General features: G+C 42.2%; 1 protein-coding gene across 1 annotated transcript; it reads right to left on the bottom strand.

Annotated features, from left to right (window-relative positions):
• LOC142959433 (uncharacterized) lies at positions 1-24,825 on the bottom strand. The gene is made up of 5 exons (XM_076100695.1): positions 24,425-24,825; positions 13,610-14,688; positions 6,907-7,041; positions 5,582-5,728; positions 1-141 (listed from the first exon to the last, which is right to left on the bottom strand). Exons 2-5 carry the CDS (start codon positions 14,567-14,569, stop codon positions 1-3), a joined length of 1,383 nt encoding a protein of 460 aa, XP_075956810.1. The 5' UTR covers positions 14,570-14,688; positions 24,425-24,825.
• Positions 24,826-26,694: the final 1,869 nt, after the last annotated feature.

Here is a 26,694-nt window from a genome sequence, read left to right as displayed (position 1 = left end):
CTAAACTGACTCGTTCTTATGTGTAGTGATAGTGTTGACCTCTGAGGGAGCAATGTAAGCACATTGCATCAAAAAACTGCTGGAAAGAAATATGATTAAAGTCTTACCTGCCCCTGCTGCGTTGGTCATCTTATTGAACATCTACAAGACAAAAGAAATAACAAGCCATTAGTAAGACAGTAAGATCATTTTGAGCGGAGGCTACTCATCACAAGGAGGTGGATAGCTGAAACCATGGAAGAGGGATTAGAGCAACGACAATAAAATTGAGATTTTGGCTTTGGCTATTTGAATGTAGCTCAAAAAGCATGTCACATTATTTGGCTGTGAAAACCATTAGAGGCACACACCCAGTTCCCTGAATTCAGGATGTCACCCTGCATTAAAGTGCAATCACTGTCGTAATGACTAAGTCAATAAAGAGAATCTCCAGCAGGGATGGTGGCATGATTTAGCACTCGTTAACTTCAAATTATCTGTTGTTAAGTCAGGAAATGGAAAAAAAAGACAGGAAACACCATGAGATTCATACTTTTAGCTGAAGATTAAAGGACATTTTATTGAGACACATTGTTACATTGTTTGCGTTTGGGAAAGTGGTGTAAGGAAATGGATGATACATACAACCTATTCCTGCAAAATGAAAGAAAACATTGATTCTCACTTAAAACCAGTCAACCTCTGATTCTGAAAGGTGAAGCTAATGCAGAAGTGCCTTAAACTTACATTCTCTGTACTGGCCATCAGGGGCGACTCCTCTGGTTGCAAAGAGAAGATTCTCCCTTGGATAATCACCTCAGTAAACATTGTAAATATGAATGTATTGTCTCAATTGCTAGTTTCTAGTCATTACATTACAATACAGTCATTTAGCAGACCCTTTTATCCAAAGCGACTTACAATAAGTGTATTCAACATAGCTATTCAAGAGAACTACTAGTCACCAGAAGTCATCTAGTCTTGGCATGATGTTCATTTAGTAAATTATGGTCCCATTTAGAGTAAAGTAGACCATGAAGCAGGGTACGTTTTAAGGTGTGGCTACCTTCCGATTGGTCGCTACCAGAGCTGTATACGGCGTCTCTAACAGGGCGTCACTCTTCCGCAGTCTAAATATGGTCACTGGTTCACTCCGTTGCTGGTTCACTGGTTGCAAAAAACAAGATGGCGACGGCAAAAATGCCAAACTTAAGGCTATAAAAACCACAGTCCACAAACCGATAGGTGACGTCCTGGTGACTACGTCCACTTCTTATATATAATCTATGCTTAAAACACTGGGTGATAGAGGTCCTTGATTTTAATGGTTCATTTTGCAAGTGATGAAATGACCGCTAGAAGCCAGAGCACTGAAAGTGTCTTCCTAATCAGGACCAGTCAGGATTGCTTCCCCTCCCTTGGCAAAGTCTCTCCTCCATTTCCCCTCCAGTGCCCCACTGGTCTGATTTACGCTCTTGTTTGCTGTCACTGTTTCCACATTTCTACCCTGGCAGAGATGAAATGCAGCAAAAGCTCCCAGCCTGCAGGTTTGCAATACGGTCGACTCTCCGTCAGGACGGTCACTTGGCAGTCAGCCCACGTGGTGCTGATTCAAACTCCCATCAACGTATGTGCATAAGTTGCATTGGTCAGTTGGACTCAACATAACAAGTTAGTCGTGTACTGCATGTTCCATGAGGGCCACGGCCCCCCACTGCGGTCATGGCAGCAGAAACGCTCGCAGTGTAAAGAAGCACTTGGCTGGATGAGCGACCTATATGGCTGCCACTTTGCTGTGACAACAACAAAAAAAGACCAGATTGGCTGGATTAAACAGGACAGGTGGCTTTGTTTGTGCAAATCTGTCTTTGTTACACGGTCTTTGACACTTTTAGGTCACACGGCATGAGGTCGGAGGACAGCGGGCACCTGGAGGGCCAGCTTTGATTTATTCAGATGGAGAGGAAGATTTAAAGCAAAGAGAGTCCCAGCCAAGAGATTTCTGGCAGGTTATATTAAACCACCAAGGGTGTCCATGTGGTTCCAGGGTTAGCATGCTCAACCACTCCAGTATGTGTCTCTGACTCTTACTTAACAGAGAAACAAGAAAAACAAGTCATAAACGTATGACTCAGACCCTTAAAGATGTATTTTTACCTCCGTTTAAATATGGAAGAGGTGAGCGGGGTCTCTGAAAACTATGAGGGGCAGCCACTGATGTAACCCTCATTATTGACTGTGAGATTTGGCACAGTCTGGCAGAATTTCATCACATATATAAATCTGTAACAGAGCTCAAAGGCAGGGTTTAATGTACAGAATCATGAACGGCCATCATCTCTGTGCATTCAAAACCCACATGTGTCTTTGAAGGGAGGGAAATGCAACGGACCTGATAAGTTAATCTCCACGGACCAACTTTAGACCCAGTTCCAGAAATAAACTTGCAAAAATTAGCACTCCAAAAACCGGATGCCGGGCCCCAGTGGAGATGTGCCGATTTGACAAGGCTTCAAAGGCTTCAACACTTAACTCTCCCTTTTTCAACAGCCAAGAGAAAGTATTTCATCCTGGCATAGATAGAGCGCTGACCCACTTTAAACACATCGGCGTATAGTTCAGTCCAGTGGCAGTCAGATGGTGGACACATGTCAATGGCTGCAGGTCAGGAAAAGTGACATCCTCTTTGCTTTCACCAACAACTATGTTTACATGGAGTGACAGGTCTGCCTGTGTGAATGATAGCTGTGTGAATGACACCTTGACTGAGAGTCAGCAGGGCAGTTACAGGACCGGTCGGTCCGAATGACAGCGCGGCGTGTCCCCTGTTCTGCCCATCTCTGTCAACACCAATTACAGTAAGAATCCTCCATCCAAATACATCTCTACTCACCAATACTAGAAGACATTAAAGAGCCGGCCTCAGCATTGTGCTGAGCAGCAAGGTCAAGATAACTACTAACAAGATGTATACGATAAGAGCTAAACCGTTTTCATTTTCGATAAATGTCTTGATTATTTTACCAGTTAATTGTTTAGCCCATAACATGTTCGAAAATACAGAAAAATGACAATTATGTTTCTACAGAGGCCAAGATTATGTTTTCACATTGCTTGTCTTTCTGACAAACAACAAAGATATTTAAAGTTACAAAAAGGAACAATATATATATATATATATATATATATATATATAGAGAGAGAGAGAGAGAGAGACATTTTGCCTTTGCTATTGAAACAATGGCTGTTCCGAAGTCTGTTGACTAAAGGTGCATACCATCACCTTATAGACATTATTGTGTAAGTAATGATATGAAGAATAAACAAACATATATACATATTCATATCTCCCTGCACAAGACAAAATCTTTGTCAACATCCAACACATTCCAGCGAAGATTAGCTCTGCATGCATGATGTGCAGCAGATTTAGGGAGATATGAAGTGCATTCCAGTTTTTAGAGATCATCCAGAGGCGGGGGGGGGTCAAAGGTTATCGGGCAGGTGCCAAAAACCTTTACCAGATACATCCATAAAGCATCGCTCAGTAAATCCATACCTGCTGTTCAGGCAGGGTGTACTGGCTCACACATTCGGCCTGTTTATTCTTAGACTCCAAGACTGTGATTTAATCTGTATCGCATTCTCGCTCCCTGCTGTCAGAGGTTTCATACGGTCTTCCAGAGCTCTTATGTAAGCCTCAGAGGAGGAACTCTCTGCATGTGCAAAGCTGCTGACATTTCGTCTCATCTGTTTTTGGAAACTTTACAGGGTCCCGCTGAAACCAGTGCACAAACCTAAAGGAATAGTTTGGCATTTTGGGGAATACGTTCATTTGCGTGCTGGTGTAGAGTTGCTGGTATGGGGATCTGGTTACCTGTGGACAGAACCACGCTTGCTGTTTCCCCCTGTTTCCAGTCTTTATTCTACGCTAAGTAATATAACCTCTGCCAGAAAGCGAATAAGCATATTTCCCAAAACGCCAAACTTAAACTATTCTTAAACTGATAAGATCCTCTGGTCCTATCCTCATTTTCAGCCTTAAGAGCACCCAGTTTCCCATGCAGTAAATGGTCAGCCTCAGACATCACTTCGGCCTACGAACCTAGAGTTGTACAAATCCACATTTTAATTCAACACCTACAAGAATATGAACATTTGAGTGCAGTATTTGTGAAATTCATTCTTTCATCATTTATGATGAAACTGTATCACATTTAATCATCAAACACCCGAAAACATCTCACCGTTGAATAACATGTGATCTCATTATGCTCAAGGTTACACTGCAGTCAAAATACTCTTGTCTCTAACATACGTGTACATTCCCAGCTGTCCTCAGGCCACATTTTAACCCATGCTGCTTTCATTTTCCCTTATGGGTTCCATAAAGAAAGACAGATGGCAACACATCTGAGAAGTAAGCATCATTTAATTTCAAGTACCCAGTGCTCAGAGACAAAATAATCTCCGTAAAGCTCAACTCTGTCTCACCCCAAGGAACTTCAGTGTGATTCCAGCCTTCTGCAGTCGACAAAATGTAGTATCAAAAATATCACACGGCAACATGGTGAAATGAAATTGTAAAGTGAAGAGAGTCTGGAGTTTTCTCTTATAAGCAGGTTGTTTGCCATCCCATCGCAGCAGAGCCATCGAGACAGCACAAAGCACAAGCTGAAAGGCTTCGGATTTAAACCCGCCCTGCATTCTGCAAATCTCTCAGTTGTCTGTTTCTTTTAGGGCCGCTGAATGGTGACAATTATATACTGTGTCCAGCCGAAGTGAGTCCTGCTTGTTTAAGAATGCCTAAGCTGACGTTATTCTCACCGAAAACCTCAAATATTTGCTGATGTAGAAGGAAGAGCAGCTGAAAAGATGTGAATGTCTGAATTTCAGCAGACTGAAGTTGGATTTATCTTAAGAAATCTGTGATTTTTCTTCTTCTTCTGTTAACACAGTGATCATGACATAGTGGTCAAATTTATAATTGTGAAATGTAGGTTTCACAGAGTGGGATTCTTCTCATGAAGGAAACTAATAAGAAAGCTTATGAAATATGTTGTAAAAGTTGAAATCCTTCTCTCAGTGTTACAGTCATTTCGTTTTTTACCCTCAGTAAAAAAAATAAAAAAAAATACTCAATTCAAAACAAAAAAGGTGTTTAAGCATCGAGAGCATCTAGATTGGATCTGGGTGACAATAAAGCATCTTTTCAAAAACATAAATCATATGTCTAAATCCAAACTGTTCAGCAAACAAAGACGAAAGGTTCAACTGAATTAAATTTGATTCTTTTCAGTTTCATCTACAAGACCTTTGACTTGGCTGGGGAGAAATACTTAGTGCAGTCCAGGAAGTAAACAGGTCATTGCAGTCCCCCAAAAGTGCAAAAGCCATATTTGAGCTAAAAAAAATAAAACATGTGCAACCAGTTGTGGAGTTAGACTCGAAGGAATTTAGCAGCTCACAGCCTTAAAGATGAGATGTTAAAAACAAGTTTGCAGGTACTGTACACACACACTGCCTGTACTGTATGATTTCTCTTTGACTCACAGAAACCGTGGGACCCCTGCAGGAAGCTGTTATACTCAGAGAAACTTACCGTCTTCTTGGTTGTTGCTCTTGTTCCCATCGAGGCGCTGCGAGGAGCGGAGGACCTGTCCTGGCTCGGACATTCCCCTCTGTCTGGTCGTTGGAGAACTTGGTGGTTCAGGGCTTGGTTCAACGTGGACTTTGAAACGGCACCACTCTGCAACCACATCACAACAACAATCAAAGATCGGGTCCGTCTCTGTCCGGCCGAGCAGGCTGGGGACAGGATGGTCTCAACGGTGGCCAGCGGAAAAGAAAACAAGAGGCTGAGGTCAACTGCTGGGGAAGTGAAGTCTCCACTCTCAATACACAAAAGAGCCCGTATGTGCGGATCTTCTTTTGAGAGGACAGAGATTATGACCTCGTCAGATATCCCAGTAAAGATGTCTTGTCCTGCCCAGTCGCCTGTCATTACTTAAAGCAAGTAATAGTGAATGCCTGGGATGGTTATGCAGATGCCTGGGAGGCATGTGAGCCTCTCGTAACCATTCCTAATGGACCAAATCATACAAACTCCCTTCAGTACAATAGCTCTTCTGTGCGGTACATACATATGGACGCCGAAAGAGCACTTTTGTTCCCAAATGCTAACTCTGGTGGGATATTTCATGAAACATGCCACCATGAAAAGAGCCCTTTTTTTTTTTTTTTTTTTTTTTTTTGGGACAGAGCTGCTTGGTCCCAGTCGCAAAACCTCAAACGCACAATGGCTGTCTGTTCCTGCCGCACCATTCTGACCCGGCTAAAGCCCCGTACACTCCAGTATCACATCTAAGAGCGGCAGACCTACATCATAAAACAGACTCAAGTCAGAAGGACACTATAAGGTGGCCTGACAAAGCGCGTAGTGTTGCAGACAGACTATATCCTCATATGTCACAAGTCCCAGACACAGTTATACGACTCACAAGAGATCAGCGTACTGGATCTCCTCTCTCACATACTGGGTCTATGGATTAGAGAGAGCTTGTTTGAATCCAAACCTGATGTAGAACACTTTTAAAGCTCAGCAGGACATAAAGTTACGATGAACACCTGTTTCTCACAGGTCCAAATAATCCAGCAGGACTTTCTCCCCACAGAGCAAAGTAAATTGATTTCGGCGGAGTTTACAAGCATGACCAAGTATGCAGCGTACGATTCACAGGAATGTGTACAGTACCAACCGTGACAGTACGCATACCATTATGCACCGCATGCTGCTTTATAACACAGTTCATTTCTGCGTTTATATCAAAGTATAAGGTACAAAGCTCTTGTCAAACCCCTCAGGAAGTATGGTGTTAACTTGAGTGACAGCAGTCAGGATGCAGGGCTGCGTGAACACACTCTCACCTGTTTCTTGCGGGTGGTGCAGGGTGTGTCGGAGGGGGAGGAGTTTGCACTCAGCGCCTCCTCTATGTCTATATTAAGCTGGTCCAGTGTCCTCATCAGCTGGCTCATTGACTCAGACCAGGGGGACTTGACCTGCTGGTAATCAGAGAAGCACTGATTTAAGCGAAGGCAAGCCACTGCTGCTATAAGAGCATTGAGCCAATAGCAGCAGGTTGATACAATTCACAAGGTTTTGTTTGCAATTTTGTTTGCAATTTGTGTATTTAAGCACAACTACTTAGTCTTGTTAAATCTTAATGATTTCATTTTATTTTGGATCATGAATTGAACCAATTTAACATAACTTCTTGTACTTTAATATCAATACGTTTTTCATGTTGTGTCTCATTTTATGTGCATTTTTCAGATTCCTCCCCAAAATGGCAGCATTTCTGCATTATGGAAAGTTCAATTCACAGCAATAATCAAAGGAAAAGATACTCCCTTATTTCATCACATAAACTACATTATGCACACACATGTTCTTATGTAAGCTACACATGCACAAAATGCTACACATGTGAGTTTTCAGTCATTTGAGGTTAACGTCAAGTAGAGCTGCTGACACATCATCAAAATCGATTAGTATCTTAATTATACGCTTCAGCTAAACCAATCAAAATCAGAAACTAATTTCTTTATCTGACTTTCAAACCCGCAGTAACAGTAATTGAAATCAGGGGTAAAATCAGGTTCATTAGTTAGTCCAGTGATTGCCTGTCATCCTCGCCAGACTTATTTAACACATGAGAGCTTTCGGCGAGGTGAGAGCTCTGTCGATTTACCACACTGCCCCGAACTCAAAAAGAGTTACAGGCAAACCCCAAAAAAGTATCTTGTAAATTGCAGATGCTACATCAGTGGACTTCACTGCTGCCACACATGGAAATGTGATCTCCTCTGCTGTGTCTCAGGGTGAAAGAGCAAAGGAGGAGGGCTCCAGACATGTGTGCCCTATACAGAGCATGATGGAATTCCCTGCACTGGCTTTCACTACTCCCCAGACGCACCGTGTATATAAATAGACCGTCCCCACACAGACAGGAGCTGTGTCTGAGGAGCTGGAGGTCCAGTCTCGTAAATCAGCGAGATGCTCCTCAGTCACCAAAGCATAAATTAACATTGTTAATCCTGGACGAGGGTCACACAAGCTGCTGCATGATGCATCCTCTTCTACAGCATCGCTGTGGAACATTTTCAAGAATCCCAGAGTGAAATCCCAGAACTATTGAGGAGTGGATTTTCTTCTCTTGAGCTTCTCTTCCAAAGTTTTTGACACAGTAGTAACGATATTTCCTGTGAAGCCCCTCCTAGAATATGGTTGCATCAGGAAGTAGGACTGTATGGCAGCAACGAGGGTCAGATGGGGAGGTAAATGAGAATGAAAAAGTAAATTATCAAAATATGGATAAATATGGATGACATAACAGATAGCCACATCTATGTGTTTCTACAGTCAATGGTTCTTTAATGTTTAATTGACTCCATTTCTGTAATTAGAACTAATTTAGCCCTGACTACCGCCAGTCACTTCTAAATCAAGTCATTATTCCATTTTTAACATCAAGCCTCTCAATGCACAATCATTTCATTGAAGGGACTCGTCAATACATATTCTCATGGGAAATCCCCAAAACATCTTGCGAAGGGCGTATGACACTTGTTGTCGTATTTTCCTTGATTCACTGTCGAAAAGAGCTGGAGTCCAAATGAGGACAGGCCAACCATGTGACCTATTTTGAGAGTGTTTGCAATCCATAAACCGTTGACTTCCCATAACTGTAAATGTCATTCAGTTAAAAAAAAAGTGTGTTTGGTGACATACATCTCTGTAAATGTCTTTATTTGGCGTATATCAGTAGTATGCCTTTCTACAGCTGTGAACATGAAAATCATTCTTCGTGAAGCAACACCTCTATATCATATAACAAGTTAAGGCACTGACAGACTTATATTACGTTGTATTCTCCCTAAATTGGGAGGAATTAAGTGACCAGACACCAGACGGTCCATTTACTCCGCTGACCACCCAGTGTCAGCTGACTGACTCTGCACTGGGAGAGAATGCCTTTTACCACTCAATCTCTCAGGAATGACCTAAATCTGGCCAATCCCCTGCTGACCCCTGAGGGGTCACCTGGGGTCACTGAGAGGAAAACAAAATGCTACGCTTCTCTGCTATGTCTGCCTTCCAAGCTGACCAGGGAATATAACAGGTTTGACATGGGATCAGTATGTTTAAACAGCTCAATCCTCTGTGTCTGCTCAACAAATATAAGGCCTTCACATACTTTTTATAGAAGACTGATCAATAACAAATCCATCCATCTCACTCTACCGCTACCCCTGTAATAAGCAAGACAAGGATACTGTAGATGAACCTTTGCTCAAACGTTCCTCTCCATGTAAGCCTTATAATAGGATTCTTGTTCAAAGATATGAGCACTGTTTTCCAGAAAGTCCTCCAACGCACTTTAAGTTTCTGTTTCCATCTTAACAAGATATTTTCCAGGGAGCATCGAAGTGTCATCGCAGATAAAAGGACAAGACTCTTGTTCCAATTGTTGAAATAAGAGACATGAATACTTCCTTCTATATTGTAATTTGATACATACCTCTGAATCACAAAAATACAAAGAATGATGCTGTTTGATGAACATTTTTTGTAATTGAAAAAATAATGGTGATATGGTTGGTTATATGGTCCTGTGAAAGGTCATCGTTTATCATCATTCTGAAATCAATGAAGCCAAGACGTTTTTGTAAAATTAGTTGGAGGGTCATTTTTTAACCTGGACCCTATTTTCCCATGTTTTTGTGTCGAAGTGACTAAAATGGGACAAAAAACTAATTCTAATTTGTCCAGTAAGCGCTCGGGGCAACTCCTCGCTGTAAATGTACGTCCACTAAATGAGCTTGTTTCTGCCGCTGACAGGCTCAGATTGTTGTTATAAGTGTCTGACAACATTATGGACAGAACCCTCCAGAGAAATAAAACCTTTTCCTTTACCTTTCACTTGATCCGGCCTGTTTGTTATTGTGTCATTTGACGTGTTGCTGGAAGGCAACGGTGAGTGAGAGTTGGTGAAAGGAATGCCAGTGTTGTCAGAGTTTGTTGTGTTGAAGTAAAGAAAGTGTGGCTTAGATTTGTCTAAAAGATCTTCAATGTCATGGTTGACATTGACATAGATGATTTTGACAATGTGGATGCGACTCGAGATTTCCGAACAAGACTTCTTCGAGCGAGACACGCAATAAACAACAGGCCGTAACAAGCGAAAGGTAAAGAAAAATGTTTTATTTCTCTGTAGGGTCCTTTTCATGATGTTGTCAGACACTTTTAATAATCTGAACCTGCCAGTGGCAGAAACAAGCATTTTTAGTGGACGAACATTGACCGGTGAGGAGTTGCCCCGAGTGCTTACATGGCAGCCTGTTTAGAGTCTGCAGCATTGTTGCTCAATACTGAACCAATTTTAAGAATTGTTGTCCCCATTAGTCACTTAGACATAAAAACATGGGAAAATAAGGTCCAGGTTGAAAAATACTGAAGTTACCCTTTAAGCACCAAATCAAAAGGAACGAAAAGCATATGCGTATACAATTTTATCACGTGTGAGTTCTGAACAAAGCCTGATGTCTGCACCTCAGTGGGTGTACATTCCTCCTAAACACAAGACAGAGACCGATTCGACTGTGAGTCTATATGGATATTATGTATTGACTTGAGTTCATCTGGAATCAAGCTGTAATGATGGCAAGCACCAATCCTGCTGAAGCACCCGTGAACAAGAAATTAGCCTCGAGCTTCGGTGTATGTTTGTGTGAGAAAGGATGATTATAACTCTTCAGATCAAGAGCAAAAAGCTGCACCTCAGTAATCTTTCAAGATATACGTTTGAAAAAACGCTTGATATTCTGAGTTATATGACTGAAAATGTATTTTTGTATGAGAAAAGAAAATGAAAGAAGCAGCAGATCTTGGGCGCTGGACTCCTAATTAACCCCTGGAGTCAGACAAACAGAAATGCAAGAAACGGATGCCCCCATTCTGGCACATGCTCAAGCCAAATCTGGAACACATTCCCACTGTCTCTTTTCAGTGACATCCCCACAAGGTGCTGGTCAGGAATGTCGGCACTTCTACTTAGAATGAGACAAATTCCAGAGAGGGCTTGACGCTCAAGTGAGACATTACCCTTGATTCATCTCTTGGTGCCTTTCCCCTCGATCCGGCCCCGGCAATTGTGTGAAGTCTTCACACCATGGCAACTGAGCTGGTATGAGTCAATCCTTTAGATAAATGCATTAATGTTATCTTCCGGGGACAACAAAATGTGAGCCCACTATAACTTTATCAGCGCAAATTGGCCACATTGTGAACCCCAACACAGCGGCTTTGACATGGAAATGAGGAGTTAAGTGTGTGAGCTCTGGGCTCGGTGCCTAGACTGCGCCACCCACAGAGAGTGCCAGCGATCACCATGGAGGTATCCAAATGTAGCAGGCGGTCATGCGAAAGGGCATCGGCTACCTGGCTACTCGGAGGAATAAATTACAGTCTTAATATCCTCCGATGCAAAACACCAACTGAACACAGCCACGACCGTGTCTGTGGAGCGGGAAGGATAGGTGAAGGAAAGTGTATTTCTAGGGGCATTTAGTCAAAGTTGAGCTAAATGATGCAAGCAGGGGGGAGTCATGAGATGACAACACTATGCACACAGTGCCCTCATATGGTCAATTTCAACTACTGCATCTATGTGCATTTACCCCACTTCAATATTTTCACAAAATTTAAACACAGATTAAATTACAAAACTAAAACATTTAGTTCAATAATTGTTGTGGCCTTCTGCATTCAGATAATTTGCTCAATACGTTTTGGACAAATTATCAATTTTATCAATTTATTGATAAAAACTTATGCATGCATGAATTATGAATATTGGTCTTAATTGCTGTCATCATTTTGTAAAGTTTTACAGTGTGGGGTTGTAATAAGGATGCAGTTCAAGTGTTATTTTTATGCAAATGAATGTCCCATTCACGATGAATATTAGTACTTTGCTCGTATTTAGTGTCTTTTTCTTTCTAAGCGTCGTCTTTTTAAAGAAAAATGACCTAATTAACCTCGTGGCTATTTCAGTTCATTCTGCTCTCTGAAGGGGACCAGCTTCGAACGCAGACATGAACGACTTATTCTATGGTAACAAAAACTAAATTCTTATTTACAAGTGATTAGAATATTTATTACAATATTAAATCCCATTTCTGCCAATAGATCCACCTAAATGCTACACACTGTTCCTTTAATAAGCTCTTTCATAAAATGATTGGCCTCATTTGTGTGGTTCTGTGGTTGGATAAGCTATCTAGTATCTAGTGTGTGTGTGTGTGTGTGTGTGTGTGTGTGTGTGTGTATAAAGTGATATGTAGCTGAGAAAAATAGCTCGTTTTCACTCATATACATTTTCATTTTTTCTTTCCAGCCTGTTCCATGAAACTGTAGACTTCCCTGTAGCGATGGCCACATCGCAGTCCACCATTATGATAACAGAGCTTGTGGTGGGATGACATGAGAAGCATTGACCTGCAGTCCTTGGATATTATTGACAACAAGCTCCCTGGATTCCATGCATTCCTCAACTTATCTCCAAGACAGCTCATTCAGAGCAGTGTCATTCGGCACACAAAGCTGGCATTACCTCAACATCTAACCACACCAACAGACAGAGAAGCTAATCTCCACCAGCCGTTTACGACGCCCTGTTTACATGTGCACTATTATCTGCAGACTGTTTAGAAAAGCATGACAGTTATGCGTTATTGGATATGTTCCCACCAGTTGTAACGGATTTGAACATATTCATGAATGTTCACATGAGGCTTTTAAAGGGAATAAAAATCAGGGATGAGGGTTTAGACTTTAGAGGATGGTTACAACCAAGGTCAGGCAAGAGGCTGTGTGAAAAAGAGACTGAAATGTGCCTTTTGTTGAAGATTAAGAGAGCCGTTCAGTAATGGATGTTCAGTGCTCGTACGGCCTGCAATGGGATCTGTCAAAACACCGCTGCCTGCTGAGGGAGTGGAGAGAAAGCAGAGGCCGTTTGCATTCCTTCTGGATCTGCCTTTCACCGGTACAAATGTGAAGTCAGTGTACTCCTACACACTTTCAGGATACCAACTATGCATTATCTCACAGAGTAATGATGTCAGCTCAATTTGAACGGACCAAATGAAGCTGAATAATGCCACAATAAGTCCATTTTCTTTTAGAAACAAGGTTTTCGAGGTCTCTATACACAGAGTTTTAGGTGCCTTTGACTGGAATTTGGGGTAGTTCTTTACTGAACAGTACCTGCATTAGAACTGTATTACTTGTGCCTATATTTTATTTTACTATCTAAAATGTTTTATTTATTTTCCCTAGCTCATGTGGATTTATTATATGTGAAACACAATTTGTATATTAAGCAGAGATAAATTCGCAATTATGCACGCAGGGTTTTCGGACATTTTCCATGGTTTTGAGTTATTTCACGTGTGAAAATCTAAACTTACATGTGTTTTTTGTATCACATGTAAAACCAACATTTTGACATTTTACGTGCATATTTGTAAAGGGTTCCTAGTGGATGCTTTTAAATGAATAGCAGCATACCTCCTCACTGCTGGTCTCCCGCTCTGCCTCATAACCACAGTTTCTGGCCGTGTGGTTGATTTCTGCTCGGGCGCTCACAGCTCCTCTCCTCTTCTGTTTGTCTTTGCCTGTGCTCCTCTGTCTGCCATTGACAGCATACTCTCTACTCTGAGGCAACTCTGAGAACACGTCATCGTCGTCCCCATCATCACCATCACCATCATCGTGATCATCGTCCTCCTCCTCCAGTGATGACTCTCCATCGTCAGAACTCTCATTGACAAAGGCATGGCCGTCAGCTCCTGAGGGACAGGTGTAGTGTGAGAAAGTGATGGAGCTCGGTTTGTGCTTCACAATGCGTGGGAGATCCAGGACTCTCAGGCCGGGATCAGGAACATTTGCAGGGACAGTGAGGGTAGGAGTGGAGTCAAGATTGAGGATGGGACACGGGTCCCCTTGAGGCATAAAGACATGGCCATTTGAGATTGGCTCTAACCTCTTGAAGTGTGTTTTTACACATTCGGAGTTAAAATCTATTGTCTGACCAGCATGATTCTGAACCACCTGGTCTTCTGCAACCGGAACAGGAAGCGAACAGCAGTTGCCATTTGTCCTAGGTAATGTGGACACAATGCCTGCTTCATGAAGGTGGGCTGAGGCCACTGGACCAGGGTCCAAGGGTGCTTCACTGAGAAGGACTGACTGTTGAGACTCCTGTAAGCACACAGCTTCATGAGACTCAATGTTGTTATGACTGACACAAATAAAACTCTTCTTTAGCCTGTGTATGTCTTCATCCGACTCCAACAGCGAGCTTTGGGCTTCAGGGAGACAATCATCCCCTCTGCGGTCTGCTGAGCCGTTAGCCGACAGAGCAGAGCTTTCTGAGGTCAACTCCTGTGTTGAGAAGGCAATGTTCTGTAATCCTGAACCTGTCCAAGACTGATGGTCCACCAAATTCCCCACAGGTGGAATCTCCATTATTGTTTTTTTCTACAGTTTTTCATAATTCAAAACATAAATCCACAGGTACTTGTGCTTGATGTATCGGATGGCCATTTTTAACCCAAGATGCTCAGTCAAGCCACGCAGCAGATGACCTGAAATAAACAGAAAAGAAAATACGTGAATGGCATGTAACACATCTGACAAGCGAGCGAGATGAAGATTAATTCCAAAGACAACACAGGAACAACACGATGGACTATACATACGTCTTAGATGTCTCTGTGTCCTGTAATTGTCGAAGTCTCGCTATACTACCAGAGCTTTATGTAAAGCTCCTACATCCAGCCCTGAACAGCTCTGACTATCCAGTGAGAAGTGTGCTGTGAAATTCAACATCTGGCTCAGGCTGGGCTGTTCAAGTCTGGATCTGTTTCACACACGGTCGTGGTGACATCACTGCACAGAGGAATCCGACTGCTCTTCCCCAGTCGGTGATTTACTACGAGCTACACCATTCATCAGGGCAGATGTCCCCAGTCGACTATGGTTAACATCCCGCTCACCCCTTCATTAAGCCCTTTGTTAAAACACACCGTTGACAGGTTTGAGACATCCAAAGAGCACACGGAAAAGCAAACAATTGCAATATTATGCCGCTACAGATGATTATCATCTTGTTCAACCATTAAATCTTTCCTCAGAGGGAATTGTTAGTGAGGATAACAGTGCAACTGAACCAATAAACTTTGAAAATAAACAACCTGAGTCCAATATTTTTTCCCCCTCATGTTTTAACAGCAAACACCTGATCGAATAAATGTAAGCCCAGAAAACAATCAGCTATTTCAGTGAGTTTTCTTGAAATGCTCCACACAGCTACATAGAGTTAATTCATTTCCATTCATTTACACACATGTCTCTGCTGTTACTGTGAGAAAGCTGCAGTTGGCAGCGCCTTTACCATGGCCTTGAGACACTTGAAACACACCCAAACACGCACGCGCACACACACACACACACACACACACACACACACACACACACACACGCACACGCACGCACACGCACACGCACACGCACACACACGCACACGCAATCTTTCGCTTTTAGGACACAAGCAGATAAAACAACCTCGGACAAGGACAAAATCTGACTCTGAAGATATGTTTTATAAATCTGACTGGATGAAAGAAATACAGTATGAATACAGCATAAATAATAAGTAAATGAAATGGCGTATAGTGCCTCCTGTAAAAGCTGTGCCTTCATGGAGAGTGTGAACGAGAGCGTACAAGAGATTAGGGTTCCTTCCAAGAAACCCCTCTTTTAAAAAAGCACTATGCAAAGAGGGTCTCATTATTCTCAAATGAATGCAGAGCAGATTCAAATGGAGGGAAGAAGTCACAGACTGAAAATGAACTGGGAGTGTTGGCTTGCAAGCCAAAACCACAAATTAGTTAGGAGAGTGAAAAAAAAAAAAATCACCTAGGATCATTTTCAACAGAAACGTCCCGAACAAGTCCTCTCACGCAGAAACAATCTATAGCAGAACTTTCTCAACTCAGCGAAGGAGGATTAGCAAAGAGAGGAATTGAGAGTTTTAATGTGTTTCTCCATCATAAGCACATGCCAGTCAGATTCACAGGTAAACAGAAAACAAAAGACTCACCTGCAGGGTGGAAAAAAAGTTGTCCGTGTTGCCCAAACAGTGTCACCGAGAGCATATGGCTAAAAAAAACAACAACAGTGGCAGTGAGGCTCGCTCCTGTTACAGCAGAGAGGGTTGGACTGCCCCCTCGCAGAGCCACACTTATGTCCCCATAGGCCTATTCTTCTAACTGGCAAGCTTGTCATCACAACCACCACCCCCTCCTCTTGTGTTTTCCCCTGGGGGGCTAGCAGTGACTAAACCATTCAGAATATGCGTACGAGCAGGGAGTATGTGTACGCGTTGGGAGATGGAAAGAGGAGGAGAAAGGAGACAGAGGGGGGGGGGGGGGCGTTGGAGGGAGCAGCAGTGGTTGGCACTGTAACAAGGTGAACTATAGGTTTCCAGCCCTCACAAACAGGCTGTGAGGAATGGCTGACTTCACCGGGCCGAGCTCTGCAGGAGCAAGATGCTCTGCAGCCCTGAACTATCGCTTCAAAACAGCGGGCTGAGGAATGCTTTCAAGTCAAAGGGGAAAGCTGCGAAGCACCATGATTTACTGGGGAACATTACACAATTAAGGTGATATCGCCACAAGAGGATTTGATGCTGAAGTGAAACCAAAAGCATGTTTCCTCAAGTTTGTGTGCAACACTATATATAGAAAATCTGCCACTGAGGAGCGAGCCAATTTGCGGCGTCTGATAGTTGATACACATTCTGTTAGTGTCCAAAACAAATCCTGAACAATCAGGGAATATCCAAATAATCGAAAACACTGAAGTTAAACATTTTCCTTCTCAAAAATCCTGGATTTGATAATCCTGTAATATTTACATACGTTCTACTTCGTGTTCTGCTTGTCATTCACAATCAGTCGAACAGAAGCTGTGAGCGATTCCTCACTTTGACTGATGAATGATAAATGAACCTGCAAACGTGAATCAAGGCATTCCTCAGTAAACAACGGAGCTGTTGTGATTTAGAGTTAGAAATGCATGTGGTGAAGAGCCAAGTACACCACACACAGGGATGTGTGGGTGAAAGTGAGTGAAAGTGAGAGATGAGCACAGAGAGTAGAGGGGCAGGTCTGAGCATTTGCGTGTTCATTGGCTGAGGACTAGTTGTTTATGCAGCCCCTGGGCTCCCTGATAGGACTGAAATGCTGAAGAAAGAATTTCTGGGTTCACATTCTGTAAGTCCTTGACTTTTGAGCATGGGGGGGGGGCTTTATTCATTAATTTGTTTCTTCACTTTTCCCTTCAGTCCCCTCACCGGGAGAGAGGTGGTGAAGCCACGGCCACAGATCATCACTTGGCCTCAGTTTGACCTCTGGCCAGTGGGGAGAAATACTTTGCAATCTGCCCGGGGCTGTCATTCTCTCTCGGCAATGCTTCAAAGATTCTTCTTGTCCCCCCCCCCCCCCCCCCCCTTTTTTTGATATCTTTTACAAGTCATCTTTAGCATCTGCCTTGATTTCTGAAAACATCTACTCACTTTACCCATCAACAAGGCCTTGTCTTCCTTCAGACTGTACTGACTTCTGTACTTATATATTAACAAGATGCAGAAAACAGTAGTTTTCCAACTAAATTTCAGATAGAAGTCATAAAAGACAAAAGGTAGAAATATCCTGTGGCGTATTTGGGATCACTCACGGAGCCATACTCGACATAGCAGCCATGCAGCAGCAATAAATCCACTGTTTGAGCGGTGAGATAAGGTATGTGTGCAAACCTTTGTTTGTTTCCTGATCTTTTGTTCAGAGCGAGTGACATTCCTGATGTCCTTGTTGGATATCTGTGTTTACATTCCCCCTATTGTCTGAAAGGTTGCATGGAAAGGTTGCAGGAGGCAAGCGGGAGGTTTAGCCCACATACCGACTAATCATATAGAAGAATCGTCCCTGAAAACCAAACTCCTTAGTAATCTGTTTATTCAATTCCTAAAACACAGTTAACACTAAAAGACATCCGAAAATAATTTTGCCTAGGCTGTGTACAGTCACATTAATGTGTGCACAACATGAATTTGGCGCAATTCGCAGAAAATATGCTCTGGTCTTGTTGACTCTGTCTGAGAGAGGTAACACTAGTATGCAGGCGCATGTGGACGAGAGACAAGGAGCAGGAGAGAGACAGAAAGGGAACACAGGAACAGAGAGAAAATGTGTGTGTCCCCTGTGTCGGCTCTTACAGTAAAAAAAACATTTGAGAAACACCAACTTGAACAACTGGCTGCACTTAATGAGCCTTTTCTCTGCCTGGTCTCTCTGAGCTGTGCAAGTGAACAGTCCAAGGCCAGTGGGAGTGAGAACAGTTCGGCTCAAACACGGCTGGATGTTCTCACGCTAACCTAGGAGACCCCTCTCTGCCCACGCCTCTATAAAAACAGCCTTGTTTGTGTCACTGCAAGAAAAACACTGACTTTACTTCCACCGGGGATGGAGGGCAGAATCAGCACCTGGAGCAGGAGGGAGGGAATAAAAGAGAACAAGGCCTTTGTAGGTTTAGTCACTTCACACCGGCCAAACACCAAAGCTCTGTCGCTTCAGTCAAGTGTGTTCAACTGTCTCCACCATGACTCTTCTTTACACTTGTGTTATGTCAAAAGTCTTATACCAGTTTCACAATCTCACTTTTATATAAAAAAAAGAATTTGCTGTTTTGGGTAATGTAGCTATTAACAAGACTAAGAGTCGATGGCCATGCTAGTGACACTGTAAATCTGGACTTTGGCTAAATACTAACATTAGCATGCTAACACGCTCACAATGACAACATCTCACATGCTGGTGATTAGCAGGTATACGATGTTCACCATCTTACAGAGTGAAGACTGTACTCTCAAAGTGCAGCTGAGGTTGATAGGAATGTAATGTGTTTTGCAGGCATTCAGTCATAAATCAAAGTTCTGGACAAAGTTAAATGTCCCTGATATGAATTGCAGGTCTAAGGAAGAGGGTGACGGATGTTGTATAGATTATAATGGTCTTTGAAGCAGATTTGTGAATCTTGATATTGGGCTTTATGAATACATTTGACTTGACATGACTCAAATACAAAAGTATATTTACATCTAAATCTCATCATCCTAAAAAGTCCTCACTGTGACATGCTGGGGCCCGTGTGCCCATTTGAGCTTCTGTTTTCTTCGTTCCAGAGGTTGAGTGAAAATGTTCATCTCCTAAATGTAACTTTTTCCAACAGCAGCTCAGCTGTGCTGACCCACATAAAAGCAAGACAAGGGCTCCTGCTGCAGATTACTATACTGTGACAACTATCTCAAGACAGGAGGGGGGTTGTGGACAAGCTGCCAAAGCAAAGTGCCAGAGATGGCAGGCATACCAAGGCCCGGACGCAGATCCTCAGCAGGCGGAGACGCTCAGTGCCAACCCCTCCAGAAAGAAGCAAATGCCAGTGTGAGAGAATATTACTGTTTGTCTTTGGCTGATTTAGAGAGCGATAAGAATGGTAATTTGCCGCTCTGTTCACCGCTCACTTCAGCTGGAAGAGTGTAACAGATTGAAGTTGACAGAGTTCATGAACTATTCACTAAAGAATTGCAACAACCTGAGGGTACAAAATACGTTTTCAAAGAATAATCAATCTCAAGCTAGACTAGACATATACACTTTTTATTATGACATTTGAATCTGCGGGGAAAAAAACACATTTGTTTCTATTCTGGAATTATTCTGGTCTGTTTGCATTTTAGACTTTATAAAATATGACAGTATGACATCCTGACTCAAGCTTGTGCAAGATATTTCAGCCCCGAGTACACACAGCCATCTGATACACTGTAAAAATGATTCATCAAAACATCTCAGTGCCTCAAATCAACTACAGTTAGCTTTTAGTAAATATGAACTTCTCACAATTATCATTTTTAGCGTGCGTGGACGTTTGAAAGGTTTATGTTTCACTCTCTAACCTAACTGTCACGTTTATTATGGATCTGTTGAAGACAGTATGCTTCAGTAACATTTACTTTAGAGAGTTTATATCAACTACCTTATTAGAACCTGCAGTGAAAACATCAGTTTCAGATTAGTTTCAGAGACATGATGGTCTAACAAAAAGACGCCGTCAATGTGCATTATGGGAAAAGTAGAAACATTTTTTGGAGTTTGAGCCACATGTCGGAATAAAAGTTAGGATGATTCTGCCTCTGGTGCAACAATTTTAGACATTCATTTTCATATTTGAGCACACGCCATCATGAAAATGCAATATTAACTTTTGGAGCAATTGTTTAACTAACAAAATAAAAATAAAACAGTTAGTGGCAAAATAAACCTGTTACACATCTGACTAAAGTAATTGTTTTGATTTATATTACGTAACTATTCATCCGATCATTGAACGGTTCACGGCTCGTGAGAATGTTTTGCAGTGTACGAGGAGAAACACCTTCTGCGCTGTCATTTCACTTGCTGTCTCTTCTCTCCCTCGTCCCCTTATCAGCGCTATCACCACGGCTGTCGAGACGGGGCAGACGTTTTGAATGGCCTGTGGTCTTCACATGGCACAGGGAGATTAAAGCGAGGGGAAGAGAATGGAGCCAGCTGTGTTGATGAAACATGCGGCTGTGTATGGTCGCGGGTTTGCCTGCCAAGCAACGCAACATGTTACAGCTGCACAGAACAAGAGTGAGTCTGTCAAGGCAGCAAACAGTGACAGGGTTAAGCTGCATCTATACAGTATGGAACATCATCACATTTCATCTGCGCCCGCAACACGGATAACATTCATTTCTATCGAAGGATAGTATACGTGTAAAAGCATGCACATCTATCTCAGTGGGCTTTTTTTCTGCCGTTGCTTGCAGCACTCTTATGTAACATGAACCACTCAACTGTGGAAAACAGACGGGTATAAAACAAGATGTAGACATCATTAGAGAACATTCCAGCAATGCCACAGTCTGACTCAATATCTCTGCATTCCAAGCATACCACAGACCACGGGGCAGATGTTCTGCATGATCGCTGCTCTCTGCATTCTCACTTTGTCTCTATCCCAAGAGCTGATCAGATCATCACCGAGTTGTTGTGGGTACTAAGATAACGGCTTTTATGTTCCCACTATTCAGATTGTGTTAGAGGTCGTTGAGGTGTAAATTTAAATCTTTTTTGCATAAATACCAATGAGCAAATGTAGAACTACGGCGGTGTTCACGGAGGTGATAATCATAATTTGACTGTAAATATAATCAACAATCATATCAAATGAGAAATGTATGTTTTCACTCAGCAGGAGACGACATCCACAATGAAGCTAAGGATGATGACGTTTTTTGTCTTATAGCATTTTGATGTGTAAGATTACAATAAGAGTAAAAGTGTAAAAACCTTCCTGGGGAAAAGTCTAATTTGGGTCCCAGATGAATACTAAGAGACTAAAGTCACCTCGTATTCATGTTGAATCTGATATCAAATTCAACCAGTTTCCATTAAAGTATTCCAAAATCCCCAAAGTTCATATTTCCATCTGTATTTAGGAGTGTTTCATGTAAAATGGTGGACTGTGGTACCATCATCTAATTAGTGTTCCCACCAGCATGGACTTGAAATCACACATCTCATCATTAATTAGAATCCCAACTGCTTCTATAACACCATGAGAGCTATTATTTTTATAAATGTGTTTGATAAGTTAAAAAGCTGATTAAACACTAAACTTTATGACCTCAGACGATCAAACCAGAAAGAAACACCAAGAGCAATGTTCCCATTCAGAACTTAACAAAAACCCAACGGATGAACTACTTGCAACAAATATATTTTTGCCTTATGTAAAAAACGCTTTGGGGCTTGGCAAATATTGGGGTATGTGCATATTTCTTGGCCTCGCTCCTAATCATGAACTCTTGATATTTCATTGGCTCACACGTTACTGCTTTTTGACAACACATGCGAGCAGCAGCACCCACTGCTCACCGCGCAACAGCCACACGACAACATGGCAAAACTTAGAGAACAGCTGTGAGGACAGGACATTCCCAAACAATGAGTGGTGCTGGAGAATTTGTCAGATCCAGTGAGGACGAGGACGGGTGTAAACATCGAGGGTGAATTATACGACTGCACAATGATTTCATAGCACGTATGTGATTATAGGAGGCCGGGGATGATGAGTGGTGAATCAGCTCAGCCTTTTTTGGGGGGGGGGGGATTGCCTCGGAGGGACGAGGCAGCAGGCCGTCACCGTAGCACCCAGAGAGAAGCTACAAATGAATTCCCTCCAACAACAAGCCCAGTCCTCGCCTGCTGCAACACGCTCTGCCAGCACTCGCAATCAACCAGCGAATTCCTTCCGCTCTGCGTTGTGAGGCGGAGGGTGAGGACCGGGGGGTTTTGCGGGCCCCGGCGTTGTGATTTGTGCTGTTGTGTAATTGACAGGTATGTTTGAATCCAGTGTCTGATGCACGCATCACACCGCCTATAGTACTGCCCCCACTGGGGTCGGATAACAAACATGTTTGCTTCCAGGAACGTGAAGATACATGCCAAGATGACAGGGCTATTCAGAGATGACGGGGTTATTCTTTCGGTTAAACCGCATTGCGTGCAGCAAGTCATCGTTCCCATGCTTGTGTAAACTAAAGGCCTACAATATGTGTCCAACACGTTCTTTAAGCCAAGTCCAACATGTGGCTTTTTTGGTTGAATAAACTTTAACTCTACCTTCAAAGCAGGGAAACACCTGAGACAATCTGACTGTAATTTATGACAACACAATGCTGAGATTTAGAAAAACTTGTTTTAAGTCGGCATGCTCTTATTTTGCCCGATGAGAGAAGAGAAAATGTGATCAAAGCTGAGCAGTTGTCAGCCTCTTCTTTATCTTTGCTAGGAGCTGTAAGGCGTTGAAAGCAGCTGCTCTGAAGCAGACTGCTGCTCACTCACAGCTGACTGTCAGCTGTGGTTTCTCTTTCACTGGTGCTAAATATTAAAGAAGCACGCCAGCGTGTTTGCAGCTTTTAATTCTTACTTCAAATACATTTTGTTGACCATTTTCAAATACATCCTTTCCAGTTTTAGGTTTTTGGATGTACCGTTACTGTTGTTTCGGGCATCCATTGGTTTTCATTGGTTTCTGAATGGTATGACAATTTATTAGCATATTCTTGAAACTTGCTTGATTCGGGCCATCGATCACAGTCTGCATTACAGTTACAGTTTACATGTAGACTGATTAGAAGGCTCTGCAATAGGGCTGAAACATATAATCTATCAGTCAATCAACAGAAATTTAATCAGCAGCTATTTTGAAAAAAAATGTATTAATCAAGTGTGGATAATTTACTGGTTTTCTTAGTCCTTCATGATAACAAATTGAGTATATGTGCTTTCAGACTGTTAGTCGTGCAAAAGAAGCATGTGAAGATGCCACCGACCGAAACGATTGGATTGGCAAACAAGAATTTTAAAAATTGTAACAAAAATAAATGCAGACTTGATGTTCACTGAGACACAAATCAAACATTTTAAAATTCTGCTATATTTTTAGAAAAACAGAAGCATGGCTTGCAAACCGATTACCAGTGATGTAAAGTAAAGGTGAAGCTCAAAACATGCAAAACCAGTGGTGTGGGCCTTTAAAAAGATAAGATGAAATATTAGAGAAATCAATATGTTAATAAATGAATATAACCTTTATCTACTGCAGGAAGCAAACAATGTTTCTGCCAGGATATACTGGAGTCTTTCATGGAGAAAGAGAGTCCCTTCCTTCCTCTCTCCCTATTTGAAATGCTCTTTCACAAAGCTGAAGTCGGTAATCGATTTCAGCTCTCTAATCTCCTCTCTCCATTATGAGATCTCTCCTGTGCACCTGGGGCCAACGCTCTCATCTCTTCTTCTTATCTGGCAGATTGTCATCTGCCCGTGAGCACACTAGCCCTACCCAGTGGGGGTGCACTAATCCCCATTCACCAGACTCTTTATACAGACACACACACACACACACACACACACACACACATGCAGCCGAAAGTACGCCAGACAGTGCCTTGAGCTGCCTGCGAGCAATGTAAAACAGTGACAGATGCGAGAGGCAAAACCAGCCCCAAAAGTAGCTAATCCCAGCTCATTACAGTGATAAGTAAACTATGGCATTTTATAGCTAAAAAAAACCATACATCTTTCAACCATAAAAAGCACCAAAATGCAAATGTTGACGATTTTGTGAACTTGTAAAATGCAAGTAAATTACTTGCATCACATCACTTACCCTTGGGCAGAGTCCACTGTCACTTGAAACTGGACCACGACGAGAGAGTGGAGACGGTGAGGGCTACGAGTGTGACATGATTTCAGTGTGACACCATAAATGATCCTCGACAACTGTGATGAACCACCTCGCTCTGGCTTGACAGGAGGGGAGATGAAGGCTGCAGAGGAGGAGGGGATACAGATGGTGAGGGTATACTGATAAACAACGAGGAGGAAATCTGATGAATGCAGAGAAAACAATACTCTCATAGCTTTATGTAAATACGCTAAAAGAGCTTAAAGTAAAAATAGCTTTGATCATTTGGTGTATCAGGAGGAGAATGAAAATCATAAATTCATCGCCTTTGCATGGGGTCTCCACTCACCCTGACTTTGCTCTCGGAAAGAAATAAGTATAGATGCAGAACAATGTCATCAGATAGGACAGAACAAGATCCAGTCAAATTGTCCACAGATTTTATGTTCTGGATATTCAAACCTCACTGTCTCATTTGTTCCAATAAGGAATAATTAGAACAGAAAAGACAGATGAATGTAAGGCTAAATGCCTTGGTGGGTTGTGAATAAAAACAGATTATTCAATTCAAATTGACATTTACATTTTGTGATGCAGTTCTAGTGCTGAGCCTTTATCCCGATCTCAAGTTTAGGCAGTGGCAGCTGGTGGAAAATGTTCTAGGTAGGGCCATCCTATCAATTTCAGCAAACATCCCAGTATGATTTAATGCAAAAAAATTAAAGTATCAAACACACATTACTACTTTCCAGTTAAATATTTAACATTTATTCCAACACGAAAAAAAGCAGTAAATAACACTTATATAATAGAACATGTTTATTTATTGAGATGCCCTATGGACCTTGTTATAGGAGGTAAAGATCAGGAGAAGTAAACATGAAGTGTAATTATGAATACTAATGTTAAATTAAGCTATGATGAGTTTTCACTGTTAATTTACCATCTCAATTAAATGTTGATGCCTCCATGACCAAGTTAAGCAGATGAGACTGAGGACAACTATGGAGAAGAAAAGATGTTCACTTTGCCTAATATGTAGCTTGACAGAGTTCTCCATGTGTGTCCTGGTGCTCTCATGTTTCCTTACCTCCTCATCCCTCACTCCCTACCCTGCTGTTCTCATGTTTCCTTACCTCCTCATCCCTCACTCCCGTAACTGTCCGTGCTAGATCTGTCCCCGTTGTTTTAAAAAGCTAAATAAGTTATTAGCATGACGTCATCCAGCTAGCCAAACCTGTCTGGTGTACAGCGAGTACAGAAGCTTCGCATGTACTGCTTCCCTTTCCCGCTAGTCTGCTGTCTGATTGTGAGGTCAGGCTGATCTGGGATCAGCTCTTTGGCCTGCAGAATCTCCGCCAAAGTTCTCCTCTCAAACGAGACTTGGAGGTGTAGTGCTCGCGCTGGCGCTCGCGCTCGCCTGTAGAGACTTCTCCTGACGAGAACGCGCAGCTAGGGGGGCAAAATAGTTTTGGCCCCACACTGAATCTATTTGAGGGCGCTGATTGGCTAAATTGTATGTCACTCATTTATATCTTTAATCAGCAATTGGCTAAACTGCTTCATAGACCCGCCTCTTTTGGGCAAAAACGATTTGGCCCCCCTAGCTGCGCGTTCTGAGACGTGTCGTGCACACAGGCGGAGAGGACGAGCAGACGAGCATACAGGCGGAGAGGACGAGCAGGAAAAGCATATATTTTGCGCAGATATCACATTTTACACATATTACTGGGTACATTCCACAGTTCAAAAACACAAATATTGACAATTTGTATAATTTATTATTATTATTATTATTTTTTTTTTTTTTGTGGCTGATGGTGGGGCCAGGCCCCATTGGCCAGCCGCCACTGAGTTTAGGTGATACTTTTCACACTCAAGGATGAAGAAAATGAAGAAAAATGTTGTTTGTGTACTACTGAGAAAAAGAATCATATGTCCTTTTTATTTTATTTTATTGAGTCTGTTGGTGATAATTGACTTTATAGGATCACACACTGTCACAAACGAACTCAAAAATGAAAAAAAATCAATTTTAGTAAGAATCTGAAGTGCCTCACTTAATATAGTATAAGAAGAAGGAGACATGTGATGCATTCCTGCATTCACAATCTTGCTGCTTGTCTACAAATCCCTCTGTGGCTCAGGGCCCAACAATACATCTCTGATATGCTTGCGCCATATGAACCCCCTAGAACCCTGAGGACATCTAGGACTAAAAAGCAGGAACTCTGACCACTTTAAAGTCAAAG

This window comes from Anarhichas minor, unplaced genomic scaffold (assembly GCF_050575085.1).
Source record: "Anarhichas minor isolate MPS153535 unplaced genomic scaffold, ASM5057508v1 ptg000026l, whole genome shotgun sequence".
In the NCBI taxonomy this organism is placed as follows: Eukaryota; Metazoa; Chordata; class Actinopteri; order Perciformes; family Anarhichadidae; genus Anarhichas; species Anarhichas minor.
The sequence above is the reverse complement of the archived record's forward strand: the minus strand, read 5'-3'. Positions and strand labels throughout refer to the sequence as shown.

Bases quoted from the DNA above. Each gene is read 5' to 3' on its own strand.
- LOC142959433 (XM_076100695.1), bottom strand. From the start codon at position 14,569: ATGGAGATTCCACCTGTGGGGAATTTGGTGGACCATCAGTCTTGGACA. The intron at 7,042-13,609 runs GTATGCTGCTAT...TCTGATTACCAG, and splicing joins GGGAGACCAGCAGTGAGGAG to CAGGTCAAGTCCCCCTGGTC. The intron at 5,729-6,906 runs GTGAGAGTGTGT...ATGTGGTTGCAG, and splicing joins GCACCACCCGCAAGAAACAG to AGTGGTGCCGTTTCAAAGTC.